The following is a 16,103-nucleotide window of genomic DNA, read 5'->3' as shown; positions in this document are numbered from 1 at the left end:
TGGTTGAGGCCGGCGGCGGACGACGCAGAAAATGGATAGGGTGGCAGTCGATCGAAAAGAAGCAGTTGGAGTTGACGTCGGAACCGCAGCAGCAAGCATCGGAACGAACAGCCACCGCTCACCATCGATGGCGATGGAACAGTAGCAACAGCAGCGGCGGTGAGACGTTCACGATCCTTGCCGATGATTGGAGCGGTGATGGTGTTGTACGGTTGACAGGTCTCATCGGTGGCAACGCCTTCGACCAGGGACGACATCCATTTTGGCAACCACGACTGACCGGCTGAACGGACAAGGTGGCGACCGGTGACGAGGAAGGAGGGTGGCGGCCGGTTGGGGGAAAGATGGCGGTTGTGATGTTTTGTTAGGGTTAGGGTATGATAACCTATGGGGTTCGGGTTATATACCCCAATACTTAAGATTTATCCCATTATCACATAATTGGTCCCTCCATCTATTACTCTTTCCAATTAAATACCAGCATTTACCATTTGTTCCCTACCTCCTGAAACCTGTACAAATTAAGTCCAAATTTAACAAAACAACCCCTCCCTCAACAAATCCTTTTTATATTTGATCCAGAATTTACTCTTTAGCCCTCAGCATTCCAAATTCTTCTCAATTTTAAGTCAAATGATCAAACTTCAGCCATATTAACATTTTTAGTCCCTCTTCCTCTCATTCTTTTCAACTTAAGTTCCAATAATTACCCCATAGTCACTGCCTTCATAAATATTCACGAAACCAATCCGAAACTTACACTTTTAACCCCTGAATTCTAAATTTGTGACAATTATCTCTTCGAGACCATCCTTTGATATATAATTATTTATTTTAGGTCTACTATTCGTTCATTAATTTATTTATTTATCTCATAAATAAATAAGGTGTTACAAAAGAGCATCAGTTAGTTCAGCGTAGATGGCGGTAGCCACGGGAATGGTGCGTGAGCAGTTTCCAGGGAAGGTAACCGTAGAAGACTTCGAGGACGAAGTCTAAAATAAGTGGGGGATTTTTTGTAACACCCGATTCATGGGGAGTATTTACTTCTCAAATTTATTCATTTTTGTGAAGGGACTCAACGATTTGGAGGCCCGAACTCGTTGATTAGGAATGGTTTTGGATGCGGGTGGCGAAGTCTACTCAACAAGTTGGGGACCCCGACTCGACGAGTAGGACTGCCATAATGAAACCCTAATTTTAAGGGTTTGGCACCCAATTTGAATACCTTAACTCCCTATTATGGCCTCCCTCATCGCCTCCCATTGTCCAGCAAACCCTAATTCATGAATTTGAGCCTTGTGAGTGTGTGTGAGTGAAAAATGAGTGATTCTTTATTATTTTCTTGAAGGAGTGGAAGCTTGAAGTGCTTATTTGAAGGAAGGAGCTTTGGATCCAGAAGAAGAACTTCATTTCCAGTTCATTTGAGGCGTAAAGTATATACCTTGTCCATTCACCTCTTCATGGAGTAGTTTAGGGCTTTAAGGAGCCATTTTGGAACCATTCATGGATGAAAGCATGTTTTAGGGTAATAACTTCAGATCTAGAGTCTTTTAGGGACTCCATGGCATAAAGTTGCCAACTTTATGGCCATGGGAGTCCCATGCATCTTCTAAACCACTTTTTAGGGCTTCTTGAGCTAAATATAACCCATGAATGCACATAAAGTTAGAAACTTGACATGATATATCAACCCTAGGGAACAAGATCTATGTTTTGGATGCATTGAACCCAAATAAAATAGACTGTATGGATTTAGAATATAGGGGACTCGACGAGTTGTTTATATAACTCGGCGAGTCTGGTCATGGTCCCCAACCTTTTTTGGTTCTGAGTAAACTCGTTGAGTCTGGGAGATGACTCAATGAGTTGGACATGGTTTTTGGGGTTGAAGATGAAAGAACTCGATGATTTCAATGAAGAACGCGACGAGTTATGAGCAAGTCCTGATTCTGTAAAGGAAGGACTCGACGAATCCAAGAAAGGACTCAACAAGCTGAATGGAAAAGTCCCAATGCTCATAGGAGAAACTCGACGAGTTGTGGAAGAACTCGTCGGGTTAGATCGCGATTTCATAGTTTTCTGATAAATGGAACTCGACGAGTTGATAGACCAACTCAACTAGTTTAGTCAACCCATAATGTTGACTTTTGACCAGAATGTTGACTTTGACCAGAGAGTTGACTTTGACTTGGACTTTAACCAGGATTGACCCTTGAGGGGTATGAAGTATGGAATGGTTATCATGGGTAGTCCCAAGTAAGGGTTTGGCCTAATTTAGAGAATTAGGCCATTAATGGGCTTGATGAATTTTATTGATTTTGGACTTGGGCCTTAGTTAAGTATTATGTTGGACCTAGGGTAAAATGGTCATCTTAACCCAAGTATGGATTATGGATTATGGTTGGAACCCAATTGCTAATTGGGTGATATTTTGGTATTGATAGCACGATGAGTTGCAAGGACAACAGTAAAGGATTCCTGCAGAGAGCTTCAGCAGTGCGAGGTGACTTGCCTTCCATTAGAAGTGGTTCTAAGGCCACAATGTTGGCCCACTAGTAGGAGTTGTTTGTAGATGATTGTCTTTGTGATAATTTTCCGGTATGCCACTATCTGTTATGTTTTATGTGCTGGCATGGTATAATATTATGTGATAGTGATAGTAAGGAACAGTCCAGTATCCGGTCGATAGGATCGAAGATGTAGGCCAACAACTAGATATGCTAGGCAGTATATGCTTTATGTTTATATGCTAGTACATTATGTGGTAGTGGTAGGGGTGAAATAGTCCCCTGATCCAGTCGAAAGGACCGAAGGGGTAGGCCATCACCTAGATATGCTCGGCAATTACCGGTTGAAAGAGACCGAAAGGGTAGGCAATACCCAGGTACGATAGGCAGTTACCGTTTGAAAGATACCGAACGGGTAGACCGGCACCCAAATATGCTCGATGGTGATTGAAAAAGACCGAAGGGGTAGGCCAGCACCCGGATAAGCTTGGTAGTATGTTATTGTATGGTATGTGGTATGATGGGGAACTCACTAAGCTTCGTGTTTACGGTTTTCAATTTTGGTTTCAGGTACTTCGTTTTCAAAGGAAAAGAGTAGGCTCGATCGCAGCGCATCACACTATGTTTTCTGCACATGAGATCGTTGGGATTACACTCTGATATTGTTTATGATAACATGTTTTGATTATTGACACTTTGGTTTTGATGTGGGATGTTGTTATGGATGTTTTCTTATACTTTTGGTTTTATAATAACCTAATTAAAAAAAAAAAAAAAAAAAAAATTGGTCTTGAATTTTGAGACATTACAATTACGCTGGTTTTTCAACTTCACATTAAGCTCTTAATACACAAGGACTAAACATCCGATTCTCATATCTGGACCTAATGAACATTATAAGTGATAAAGTCTCTAACTTTACACATTTGCATAGCTAAAAAGGACATAAGATCAAACCCTAAGTCCATAAATTTTAAGTTTATTTTAAGTTATATTTGTATTTTCCATATTTTCAATAAATATATTGGATAAATTCACTACGCATTTAGTAAGTGCATGGTTTATTATATAGTTCCACTTATAGATCTTGTGTATTGCTCGTGTGAAATTTATATAACTCTAATAAAGATGAATATATGTCAAATTGCGATTACATATGAACAATTTCATTTGATCATAAGAAGCTTACACTGATATGATTATTAATAATTAATTTTTTTGGTTCTCTCTTTAACTAAGTTTGTTTTTGAACCTCTCTCTCTCTCTCTCTCTCTCTCTCTCTCTATATATATATATATATATATATATATATATATATATATATATATATATATATATATATATATATATATATATATATATATATATATATATATATATATATATATATATATACACCGTGATATTAATTTTTTAATTAAATATTTTAGTATTCTAGTGTTTGTAAAAATATAATATATATAATATTTTAACATTATATATTTTTAGAATATATCAATATAAAATGGGTTAACAATAATATTTTAAAATATTAAAATATTACATATATTACATTTTTTCTAAATAAAATATTAAAATCATTCAATAGAAAAAATGGTAATATCACAGTCTCACAAATATTGACTCGTCTTAAATGAATCTAGCATATATATATATATATATATATATATATATATATATATATATATATATATATATATATATATATATATATATATATATATATATATATATATATTTCAAGTGTGTCAACCCTCAAAATGGGGGAATATTTTATTACAAAAGAAGTGAGATAGGAAAACATGAAAAACAAAAAAAAACCACCCACCAAGAGTACAAGAATGTTTAACCAAAACAAAACAGAAGGAAAATATAGAAGCAACAACCAAAGAAAAAAAAAACGAGCATTCCAACCAATTTGAAACTCTAAACTTGTAAGCGGAAGTGGAAAACATTATTGTGTATATTTAATTTAAACTTTTGAATTATATGATATACAAAGGTTTTCTTTACATTGCTTTTTTTTGTTGCATACTTTCACGTAGAAAAAAAAAAAGGTAGGTTTTTACTACCAAGCACTTTATTATTACTGATGAAACGAGGTTGCTTTGCTCTGAATGTGTCTAAGTATGGGCTCAAGGACGAATATGGGCCTGGCCTATGTTTTATGTACTGTTTTAGGTCCAAGTTGAACCAGGTATTCCAACTAGAGGCCTAGAGGGTTACAACTACTCCAACTAGAGTCCAGAGGGGTACAACTACTGGTTTCCGTTATAATCAGTTTAGTTTTTATTAAATAAAAATGTCTAAAATCCAACTTTTTTGTTAGAAAACCGACTCCTTTTATTTTTGAAGGAAAAAAAACTGGTTTCAGTTTCTTATAAAATCTTATTTCTAATCCGTGGTTCGGTTTTAACCTAACCAATTCTAAAAAAAAAACGGTCTGATTTCTTTTTTGCTTTTTTATAAAAAAACCTATTCCTGATGCACACCTGTGTTAGGGTTGGGAGGAGAAGAAGGTTTTTGAAATTGATGAATAGCTTGGATTTGTTTAATAGATAATGTGATCATCATCTGAATATGATATTTCGATCATATGTTTAGGTTAAACAAAATTCAAATTATGAAGATAATTATTCAAAAGAACAATATTTAATCAAGGCATTGCTATGAGACCAGTAACTTGGGTTTTATAGAACTCATATTCTTTTTATTACCAAATATAAGAATCAATCATCATTCAATGTTGATGAGTTTTCAAGGATAATTATGAAGAATATATTTGAAATAGCTTTAGTAATGTCATATGGTATTTTAAAGTTTATAAAGAGATGAACGAAATCCACCCTTAAAAATAAAACAAAGCTTAGCCCTACAATAGTAAAAATATATCCAATATTTCAATGTCTTTTTCATATACAAAATAAACAGATAAAATGAAAAAATCTCTCTATTCACTTGGCATCCCTTTAAATTTTACATGACATCCCTTTAAATTTTAATGTTACAAAACATAGAACAAATTTATGGTAAAACATATGAAACAATACAAAACATATTAACCAGTGTTTTAAGACAACAATATATGTCATAAAACATGAATTAAATTAAACGGCTATTGACCAAAGTTGACCCCCACTAACACCCAACTTGACCTCGGAATTCAAGAAACACAAGAGCCGCACCATAATGAGACAACGCACCCAAAATCACAAAACAATGAAAGATTTGGTGGCTATGACCCGCCAAATCAAACCAACCCGGTTTCCATCTTTCCGGGATCCGACAAACATAAAACATAGTTCCAATCAAATAGGAAGCCGCCATTGCTGACTCATACACCAAAGTTGACTTCGTATATGGTTCATTCCAATTCAACATTGTACCATGAATCGCAGGTAATAACCCGAAAAGACCCATCGCCATGAACAGAAAAGCACGAAAAGGTCGAAACTTTCCAGTTGAGAGAGCGGGGGATAACAGGGTTATAATCGTAAATCCACCCATGATGGTGACCCCACCTAGGTAGATAAATTGCCAGTGTGGAGAACATTGAAAGATGTAGTAGATCGGTGGGAAGAAAGAGGTGATGATCATGACTGCGATTCCAATGTAGTCTAGCTGGAGGAGTTGGAGGCTCAGCCGGTGGGAGTGGCACCCGAAGAGGTGGCAGGTGGAGGAGGAGAGGAGGCAGAATAGGGTTCCGCCCAAGAATACAAAGAATGGCCACCGTGTTGCCGCCAGTAGTGGTGGCGATATGTCCATTTCTAGCGGTGATCCTTGCTTCAAGTCTATGAGTTTTGGTGTATCCTGTAATCACTTCATTCATTTAGTATCTCGATAAAAATGTTGACTTTTGTAGTCAAATGGTTATATAAATACTTACCATTATGGAATTATTTGAAGCGTTTGAACCTGGATTTAATGGAAAAGACCTGCAAATTTGAATAAAATTAAGCTCATTTCATGATTAATGCCAAAATGTAAAACTACAAATCGTCAAAAAAAAATCAAGCTTTATTGAATAAAAAGGAGAAACATGTGGTGAAGTGTAATAGAAATTAAAAGAGGAATCTTGAGTGGAAAAGAAAGAATCTTTACATACCATGTTAATATATTGAGCAAATCTGAGACTTGAGGAACAGGCATCAAGTTTGCAATTGTTAATCCCACAAAGAAAATGAATCCAATTAAGTGTCTGAATAAGAAAACAAGCAAATTGTTAATACTAGTTGTAAGTTGTAACATCTTTGATTCATAATGTTAGTTTCTTTAAAGATTTTTGCACATATTAGTTTATTTAACTGTTATGAAGCTCGATTACGTTTCTACCCTTATAAGTTATGTAACCTCTAGATTTGTTTCATGGACAGAAAGATGGATCAGGGGTATTTAAGGATAAAAATGTTTATCTAAATCGCTGGCATTATGAAAAAGATAAAAACCCATAAATAGGTAGAACAGAAAGGTAAATCACTAGCATGGTTGTAACTTGTAAACGGTTTTATTATGAACCCTAATTGAAATTAATGAAAAAAGGTTATGGTCTTTTTGAACAATGTAAGTCATAAAGCATATGATACAATGATTGCTACAGAAGAAATCAAGAAACACATTTTAAACTTGCTTGATTAGACAGAGAGGCAAATGAGTGATTGACAGCTTACGCGTAAAAAGTCAACAAATGTTTAAAGCTCCAACTCAAGAAAAATTCAGAGGGGGATGATGGTAAAAATGTACAAGTTTTTATGCACATTGTACTACACTTGTTACAGAATCAAACCCATTGAAGCTCTCTGAGGTATTAATCATGTCCCAGCAAAATTTCGATCCTATTCATGTTCTCAAAACTCAACAGAGATGCAATTCATTAAAAAACCCACAATTTATACATATAAAGTAGTAACGATTTAAGCTCACAACATAAGAGAATCATTGAAAAACCCCAAATTTTGAAGATTAATGATAGACACACCGAGAGAGAGAGATACAGAGAGAGAGAGAGAGAGAGAGAGAGAAAGAAAGATGATACTTACGTCCATACGTTTAGGGTTTCATTGTGCCATTGAAATAAGCTGAAAAGAGCTTGTTTCAGGGGCCAATCAGCTCTGTAATAATCCAAAATAAACTCGTTATCCTTCATGTACTCTGGCGCTTCTTCAAATCTCAATAATGGATACGGATTTTGCGTCTCAGTTTTGGTCTTTTGATTCTTCTTCGCCTTCTGATTCTTGTTATTTGAGAATTGGGGTTTTTCATGTGAAATTTGATCATCTGTGGCCGCGATCTCTCTAGATTTCCGCATCCGGATAGACCCTTCATTTTCAACCATGTTTTCAGTTTGTAGAACAGAAACCCAAATGTAGAGTAATCCCAAATTCAGAAATGGAATCGATCGATAACCGATTGAATTGTGTTTGTCTGCTGAGAGGAGAAGATGGTGGTATTTAAGGCAATTGTGAGCAACTGCTGGCAACAAGAACATTGAAGGTTACCTAAAAATACAAACAACCAAATTGAATTCAAACTGAAAAGGAAAAAAGAAAAAGTAGAAATTAAAATAGTATTTTATTAACAAAAGGTAAGCAAAAAGAAATAATTATTTATTTTAGAACTTTAATTTTATTAAATATCAATCAGTCGTGTATTTTTTTTATTGTAAATCGATTCTATAAACAAAATAATAATAATAAATAAATAATGAGGGATAGTCATATTATGATTTTTTAGGTATTTAAATATAGATATATATAATTAAGATAATTATTTCTGTAAATTTCTGTAATACTTTTTTTTCTATGAAAAGGAAAATGATGTATAATTTAGGTCATCAATAAATTTTTCAACGTTGGCTCCTCCTATCAGGCTATCAACGTTTATAGTCAACGTCAAATATGCAAGCTATATATTTTCAAATATTTTAGATTTATTATTTATTATATAATATCATATCGGTTTGTAACTTGGTAATTTTGTATTAAACTCCGTAAGTTTTAAATATTGTGTTTAATTATTGTAATTTTTTTAACTTTTTTAGTAAGACCGATTTTGAGTGTTAAAACGTTGAAATAATTTTATTAAATAGAAACTAAGTTTTGACAATTTTTCAACTTAAATTACTTAAATTTTAAGATAAGAGGTCTTAAACATTGTTGTATTATAGGAAAAGATTAAAGCAACCCCAACTTCACAATCAAATTCAATACATTGTTGTCTTAAAAGGAAAAAGTACACAAGAACATTACGACATCTAATTTGAGGTTTATTAAGCAAAAACTATTAAAAATTTATTGTAAAGCAACTAAGCAATTATCTTCCTAACGTGTCATAACATGTATCTTGTTAGGTAAAACACAAGACTAAATGCAATTAAAATAAAATATAAAAAATACACTTATTTTAATCATTGGTTTCAAAATTGAATTTTTTTATAATTTTAATATAATGCGTAGATACAGAAAATAAAACATTCTCAACAAACACCGGAATCATGCATTTATTATTTTATGTTCAGATAATTCTTGTTTGTTATAGCTGGAGAAATTTAAAAAAAAAATTAAAAAAAAACGTAATACTTTATATTTAATAGATAATAATATACAGTTTGCCGGGCTTAAAGAAAATTCAATAGTTTATACATAAGGAATAATAATATTTATATATCGTACTCCCTCCGTCTCACTATTATTATCCACAAACAAAAACACATATATTAAGAAAAACATTAATAACCACTAACTTTATTTAATAAAATGACAGTTTTGTCCTTACTTTGCATTTAATGTTCTACTAAATGATTAGTTCGTTAAATAATAATGAGGGAATATTTTGGTAAAAATGTTATTTATTTTTAGAAATTGATTATTATTGTGAGACAAACCAAAAAGGAAAGATGGACTATAATTTTGGGACGGAACAAGTATATATGTAACGGTAACAATTTTCCAATCGCATTTAGGGAGAAAAATCCCCACCCATGATTTTCAAAAACGTTAGTAGAATAATAAATTTGGAATGTTTAATAATATATAGGTTAATTTATGATCTAAGTGTTTTGGTCAAATTCTCAGTTTGTCACTTGTCGAAAACATTAAGATTGGAATTGGTACGGTACCAACTTTTTTTCTCCAAACCGTGTACCATACCAACTATAGTTGGTATAAGAATTTAATTACCAGTATTGTACCAAGTATACGTGGTACCAACTAATTTGGCTACCAATAAATTTGGTTGGTATATATTGGTATTTGGTAAATACCAAAAAATTTAACTAATATATACCTATACGTTAATATGAGTTAAATTTGTGGGCAATTGGTTGTTGCTTCACTTGCCTGTGTTGCTATTTTATCTTTTGGAAGCGACTAAAAAGATTAAAGAGGCTCACTCCTAGCAAGTTGCCTAAGGAAACAAATGGAAACAATACAAGGAATGAGAAGTTAGTAGTCCTTTTGAGTTTTAGCGCCATGTGCTTTCGTATCATCGATTTTGTGCTCTTCAAAAAATAAGTATCAAGAAATTTGTTAATCAATGTGTTAATTTATTAATACCAAGACTTTTTATTTGCTATTCTTATTAAAACATACATATATGAGAACTAATGTTTATTTATTTTTATTAATTGATATATATATATATATATATATATATATATATATATATATATATATATATATATATATATATATATATATATATATATGAATTGGTTGGTATGGTACAACCATGGTATTCAAAATTTCATACCGTTACCGTACCAATACCACTTAATCGGCATGGTATTACCAGCCAAACATTTTGGTTACCAAACAACTTGGCTATCGATTTTATTAGATCGATTGGTAACATGTTGGTTGGTTTTCTATAGTACATATTTGCCACCCAAGAAAACATTGATAACTTGTATCCATATGGTTTTAATAAATTACGGTTCCAGTCCTTCTATCCAAATAAAAAGACTAGTTACCCTTTTTATAATTGATTTTGGCTTTTTTATTACCTAAATAAATAAAAATAAATTATTACTTCATAATATTATATGTACTACCCATACCCATGAAAACCCCAGTCCCACCTCACCCCACCCTGCCCCCATCTTCTTTCTCTTTTTTCTCTGATCACCCTATTACAACTAAACTTTCCACTAAACATATGTCAAAACTATCACAGTCTTGTTGGCTTAATTTAGATATGGATTATTATCGGGAGAGACGGCATTCATCCGTTGAAGGGTTCATATATAGTGCCTCAAGTGGTGGTGTAAAGGAGGGAAAATCTTTGTTGTAGTTCTAGCTCTAGTTGTCGTTGTCTTTCTTCTTCTAGCTCTGGTTGGCGTCGTCTTTCTTCTTCCCCAACCACCGTCCCACTGTCAGGTAAGGTGGATTCATTATAGTCATCACCTACATGAATGGTTCTTGGTAATTAAGTATCGGCGGTGGCGAATCCGGACCCAAAGTGTAACACCCCATTTTCACTCTACAATAAAATTCAATATAAACCGTTAGTTTATAAAAATTCGAAGTAGATATATATTTATTTTTAGCCAAAATAACCATCATAATCATATAGTAAACATCAATACAGTTTTCGTAGATATAAATAACGCTTAAATCTGACTTTGTATGGAGAAGTTTTGATTATCCGAAGTTTTGTGTTCGGCCCTATACGGAAAAAGCATGTCGTAAAAGAGTCAATCGGAGATAAGTTGTTTATTATCCGAAGTTTTGTATGAGCAAGTTATGTTTTTTCGAAGTTTCAATACGATACAGAAATTAAAATATAGATTGGTTGAATGTTATCCAAAACAATGTAAAGAAAGTTGAAGATCTCGTAGATTTGAACTCGCTGATATAGAGATAATCGAGAACGAATTTCGTATGAAGGAATTATAATTTCGCACGGACATTTACAGTGTAAGTTCTATAAAATAAGAATTTAAAATAGAGTGAGAATTAACTGTTGATGCCTAAAGGAAAGTTGTAGTGCTTGTCGAAAGGATTTCGAGGACATAAAGAACGTCAAAAATAGAGCTCATATGCGAAAGTTATGATCGTTCAAAGATTTGTGAAAAATACTCGTATGGATGATGTGGCGGCCCGAGTGCGCGCCATGAGGGTGTGACATGTGGCGTCGTAATAAGAGGACATGTGACAATGTTCTAGGAGGAGTGACACGAATGAATGGTGTCTTGACACGTGGCACTGCACATGACAGGACGCGTCAGCCTTGCACGCGGTATGTTCATCTATAAGGCATGACGCGCCCTCCTGTAATTCCTATAGATAAATTCGATTTCAGCTCATTTTACTACACCTTCCATCAACAAATCCTCTGGAACCTTTTCTACTCTCTAGCCCCAATACTCTAGAGTTCTCGACTACTTTAGCAAGCTATGAGGTATCTAAGAGCCTGACGAATAGAAGCTTTCGGGTCGGAGTGCTTCCCGTGCAGATTTCAGTTTTCGCCAGAAATTTTTGTAAGTTAAGTTGCACTTACTACGCTTTAAGTATAACTTATATTTATATTCATAGTCGTTATTATGAATGTATAAATAAGATGTATCAGTAATTTCAGTCATAATATTGATTGATCTACTTATAGGAATGATGTTTATGCTAGATTTAGTGAGGTGTTTAAAGTGAGATTTCAAAACAGTATATTTTGTATACCAAACGGACCCTACCTCCAATGTGATCTTACCTGGTTTTTCCTTATTTGATAAATCTCAATGTATTCATTGAGATTGTTAAGGGATCCAGGAAATAACTGAAGCACAATAATATTCGTACCTAGGTTGTTTAAAAGAGATAAGCTGAAGCATTAGCCCAGGAGATGACTTCCCGATGATATTCCACCCCAATCATGTGAGTTACCTCACTATACTATGTATTATAATATATATTGTAACGCCCGGGTTTTCAGGGCTAAGCATTTTTGTCAATATAATAGTCTAGGTCAACTATTGTAACTCTTTTTGAAGTAATAAATATGAAATATTTGAGTATTATGTGAATTATGTGTGTTTATGTGTTTATTATTTAATTATAAATGTATAATTAATAAAGAATAAAATTAGCGTCAAAATTAAAGTGTGAGATAATCCCGATATCTCTACATAAAGTTGTAGAATATGTCTCAAGGTTTCCGTGCATATAAAGAATGCCGAAATCCGAGCTATAACGAAGAAGTTATGGCCCACCGAAGTTTTACGACAAAACCGGCACGATACCGGGAGACGTAAATAGTGAATTTACGATAGAAGACTTTTTAGCCTTAGCAATCTAAACAAAAGTCGTAGAATATGTTAAACTAAGAACATCGATAAAAAGAACGCCCAAATTTGACTTTGTATGAAGAAGTTATGATTTTTCTAAGATTCGGCTTAGCAGTGCACGGCCTGAAACTCGAATTTTAGTTCGAGCGGTTTTTGGCTTACGCAACGTAAATGAGAGTTGAAGATCTCATTAATAGGAAATCAACGGTAAAAAGACTGACAAAAACAAAGTCCGTATGTAGAAGTTATTAATTTTACGCAGACGTTTAACAGTATAATCTCCTTGTACTGTTAAATTTAAGATCGGTCGAGAATTAGCTGACGGTGTCAAAATGAAAGTTGTACATCTTATTATTACCTACGCGTGGATATAAAGAACGTCAAAAACGGAGGTCGTATGTGAAAGTTACGGATTTTAGAAGTCGGAAGTGTGCTGTGCGAAAATGGGTGATGTGGCACAATCTTGGCCATTGCTTTCTCCCCAAGGCTTGCCACCAGATGGTGACATGTGGCACCAAGTTCAGCCACATTTCACCCTATAAATACCACCTCTCCCACCCTCATTTTCTTCACACCTTTCCCATTCTTTCTTCTCTTTACTCTCTCTCTCTCTCTCTAGACCCTCTCTCTAGCCCCGAAATCCCCCGAAAAGCCTAGGGAACCTCCCTAGCACGAGGCGGAAGCCCCGGAGTGCTCGAAGGCTCTGAGAAGAAGAGCTTTTCGGCTCGGGAACGCTGCTCCAAGCAAAGCCCGGTTTTCTATAAAACCCGCTGTAAGGGAGCTACGCCTACGCTATTTTTAATATAACTTTTATTTAATTATAGTAACGTTATTAGGAACTTATAATAAATACTTGGGCTATTATTATGGGTTATATAAGTATTTTTTGACGCTTATATAATAATAATAATAATAGCTAGACTATTAATTAGTCTCGACGAATAATAAACTAAACTCTAGTGGTAATAATACTAGGTTTCGTCGAAGAAAAATTCTTTTTAAGAAGCGAAGCGCTGTCTGAGTTCGGAATCACCACCTTTTCCAGTGAGTGCATAGTTACCTTCAACTTACACATAGATATGAAGTATTTTATATAAATTACGTGTTATGTGTGCATATTATCTGAATACTTGCTATCTATGCTAGATGAACGTTGTTATACATGTTTTCAATGATTTAAACTGTATATGTATTTTATATCTACGAAAATGTTGGGGTAAAACATGGGTAGATGTAATAGGTGATGTGTGATAAAATGCTGAGAGGCCTCGATGTTGTTGTTGTTGATCCAGTCATCTAGCGGAGTATAGATGACGACCACGGACTCTTCTAGACAGTCCAGTGGAACACTAGCAGGTTCGCAACCTGTAGGTGTTGTGAACGATGTGTTCACCGGTGTACTCCATCCCCCACATGGTTGCCTATTAGGACATTTATTGCTGAGGAATCCCCTTAGCAGTAGTGTCCGTCCCGATGATAATCCTTAGGCTAGGTCCCTTATGATAGGTGTTTAGGGACGTAAAGTGAGGATAACGGGAACGGGTAATCGGGTTATTGTTGATTGATGAAATTAATAAACTTATTTATTGTGGGTTGAAAACCCTATGTGCTCACCAGGCTCCCAAGCCTGACCCACTCAGTTTTATGTATTACAGGTAGTGGCGCATGAGCATAGGTGTGATGTTTTGGACGAGGGATTACGGATATAGACCTGTAGATATGAAATAATGTAGTAAGGCTTATATTGTACTGTTTATACTTTTGATCTGTACGAACATGACATCCCGAGTCTTTTAATGAATACATTTCTATGGAAATGCTTTTGATAAATCTTTATCATATTATTGTTTTGGGACAAATTCCGCAAACCATTTATTAAAAGATAACTCTGATTTTGAAATAAAGTATAAACAAAACCGGTCCTTTCTGGCCGTGATTTTGGGGATGTCACAGTTGGTATCAGAGCTAGGGCACGGGTCGATGTGTTCGACAGGGACGTCAAACCCTATAATGGGGGGTGAAGGTGGGTTACACCTGATCCTACATCGGCTTGGAAGGAGAACGAAACATCTACTTATAAGGGGTGTGGATACCTTCCTTGTCACAACGCGTTTTAAAGCCGTGAGGGTAGCAGATCCCATAAGAACTCTGTAGTTAAGCGTGCTCGGGCGGGAGTAGTATCAGGATGGGTGACCCCCTGGGAAGTCCTCGTGCCGAGTGGCCCAAAGCGGACAATATTGTGATACGTGCCAGAGGGGGGTGTTACAGTTGGTATCAGAGCATTAGTTTAAGCGAACTAGGAATTTGTAGGATTTCTAGACTTAAACTTAGAATGCTAAGCGATGATTGTGAGGTGTGAGCACTAGCTTATTTTAGGAATTGTGCCTAAAATGCTTTTATGTGCTAAATGTTTTATGCATGATATGCTGTTATTTTGTTCGGGATCTATGGTCTGTTGCCGACCGGATCTGGAACCTTATGTGTTTAGGATTCTAAACGTACGACTACGATATTAGAACTAGCATGTAAACGTGTCGGAGTGATAAGGACGATTTAAAACGTCTCTCCTAAATAAAGATCTAAATCCACCTTATTCGGTATATAGATCAAGATGGTAAGGACCCGTAGCGGAAACGTAAACGCAAATGGGAACGGACACCAACCCCCCGTGATCGAGCAAATACCAGTTGTGGAAGCCGCTGCCGGACCAATAACGATGGCCGGAGTGCAAGCGATGATCCAGGCAATGTTGGATCGTCAGATGGAGGAAACCAGGCGTTTGCTCCAGCAAAATCGAGAGGAAGCGACTATTCAGCTCGAACAGCCCGAGTTGAACGAAGGACAGACTGAAGAAGGAAACTACAGTGGGACTATTGGTCAAGCCAACCCACCGATAGTTAGGCAAAACCACCAGGATGGAGGAAATGATGGACGTGGATGCAAATACAAGGATTTCATGGCATCCAAGCCACCGAGTCTATCCGGAAGCCCGACGCCGGTGGAAGTCATGAACTGGATCTCTGAGATGGAGACAATGTTTGAGAGTTGCGAGTGTAGCAATAGGCAGAAGACTGCTCTTGCAGTTCCTCTATTGAAATCTGGAGTACTAAGCTGGTGGAAGCTATTAGCTGATTCAATGCCCAAAGGTGAAGCAAGCAAAATGTCGTGGGAGGATTTTCTGGTGCAGTTGAAGATGCAATACTGCTCTGAGCAGGATCTTCTGGAGATCAGCAACGAATTCCAGAATCTGAAGAAGGGAAGAATGAGCGTTACTGAATACGCTGCAAGCTTTACTGAGAAAATGAAGCTTGTTCCTCACC

At 35.4% G+C, this 16,103-nt stretch overlaps 1 protein-coding gene across 1 annotated transcript; it reads right to left on the bottom strand.

The window, feature by feature from the left end:
- Positions 1-5,385: 5,385 nt before the first annotated feature.
- On the bottom strand, positions 5,386-8,013 carry LOC144998144 (heptahelical transmembrane protein 1-like). Its single transcript, XM_078957959.1, has 4 exons — positions 7,547-8,013; positions 6,616-6,708; positions 6,397-6,445; positions 5,386-6,320 (listed from the first exon to the last, which is right to left on the bottom strand). Exons 1-4 carry the CDS (start codon positions 7,993-7,995, stop codon positions 5,649-5,651), a joined length of 1,263 nt encoding a protein of 420 aa, XP_078814085.1. The 5' UTR covers positions 7,996-8,013; the 3' UTR covers positions 5,386-5,648.
- Positions 8,014-16,103: the final 8,090 nt, after the last annotated feature.

This window comes from Lactuca saligna, chromosome 5 (genome assembly GCF_052625555.1).
Source record: "Lactuca saligna cultivar CGN05327 chromosome 5, ASM5262555v1, whole genome shotgun sequence".
Classification (NCBI taxonomy): domain Eukaryota; kingdom Viridiplantae; phylum Streptophyta; class Magnoliopsida; order Asterales; family Asteraceae; genus Lactuca; species Lactuca saligna.
Note: the sequence above shows the minus strand (reverse complement) of the source record. Positions and strands in the feature narration are given on the sequence as shown.

Coding starts and splice junctions, on each gene's coding strand:
- LOC144998144 (XM_078957959.1), bottom strand. CDS start 7,995: ATGTTCTTGTTGCCAGCAGTTGCTCACAATTGCCTTAAATACCACCAT. Junction 6,709..7,546: donor GAAACCCTAAACGTATGGAC/GTAAGTATCATC, acceptor TTTCTTATTCAG/ACACTTAATTGGATTCATTT. Junction 6,321..6,396: donor CTTCAAATAATTCCATAATG/GTAAGTATTTAT, acceptor AAGTGATTACAG/GATACACCAAAACTCATAGA.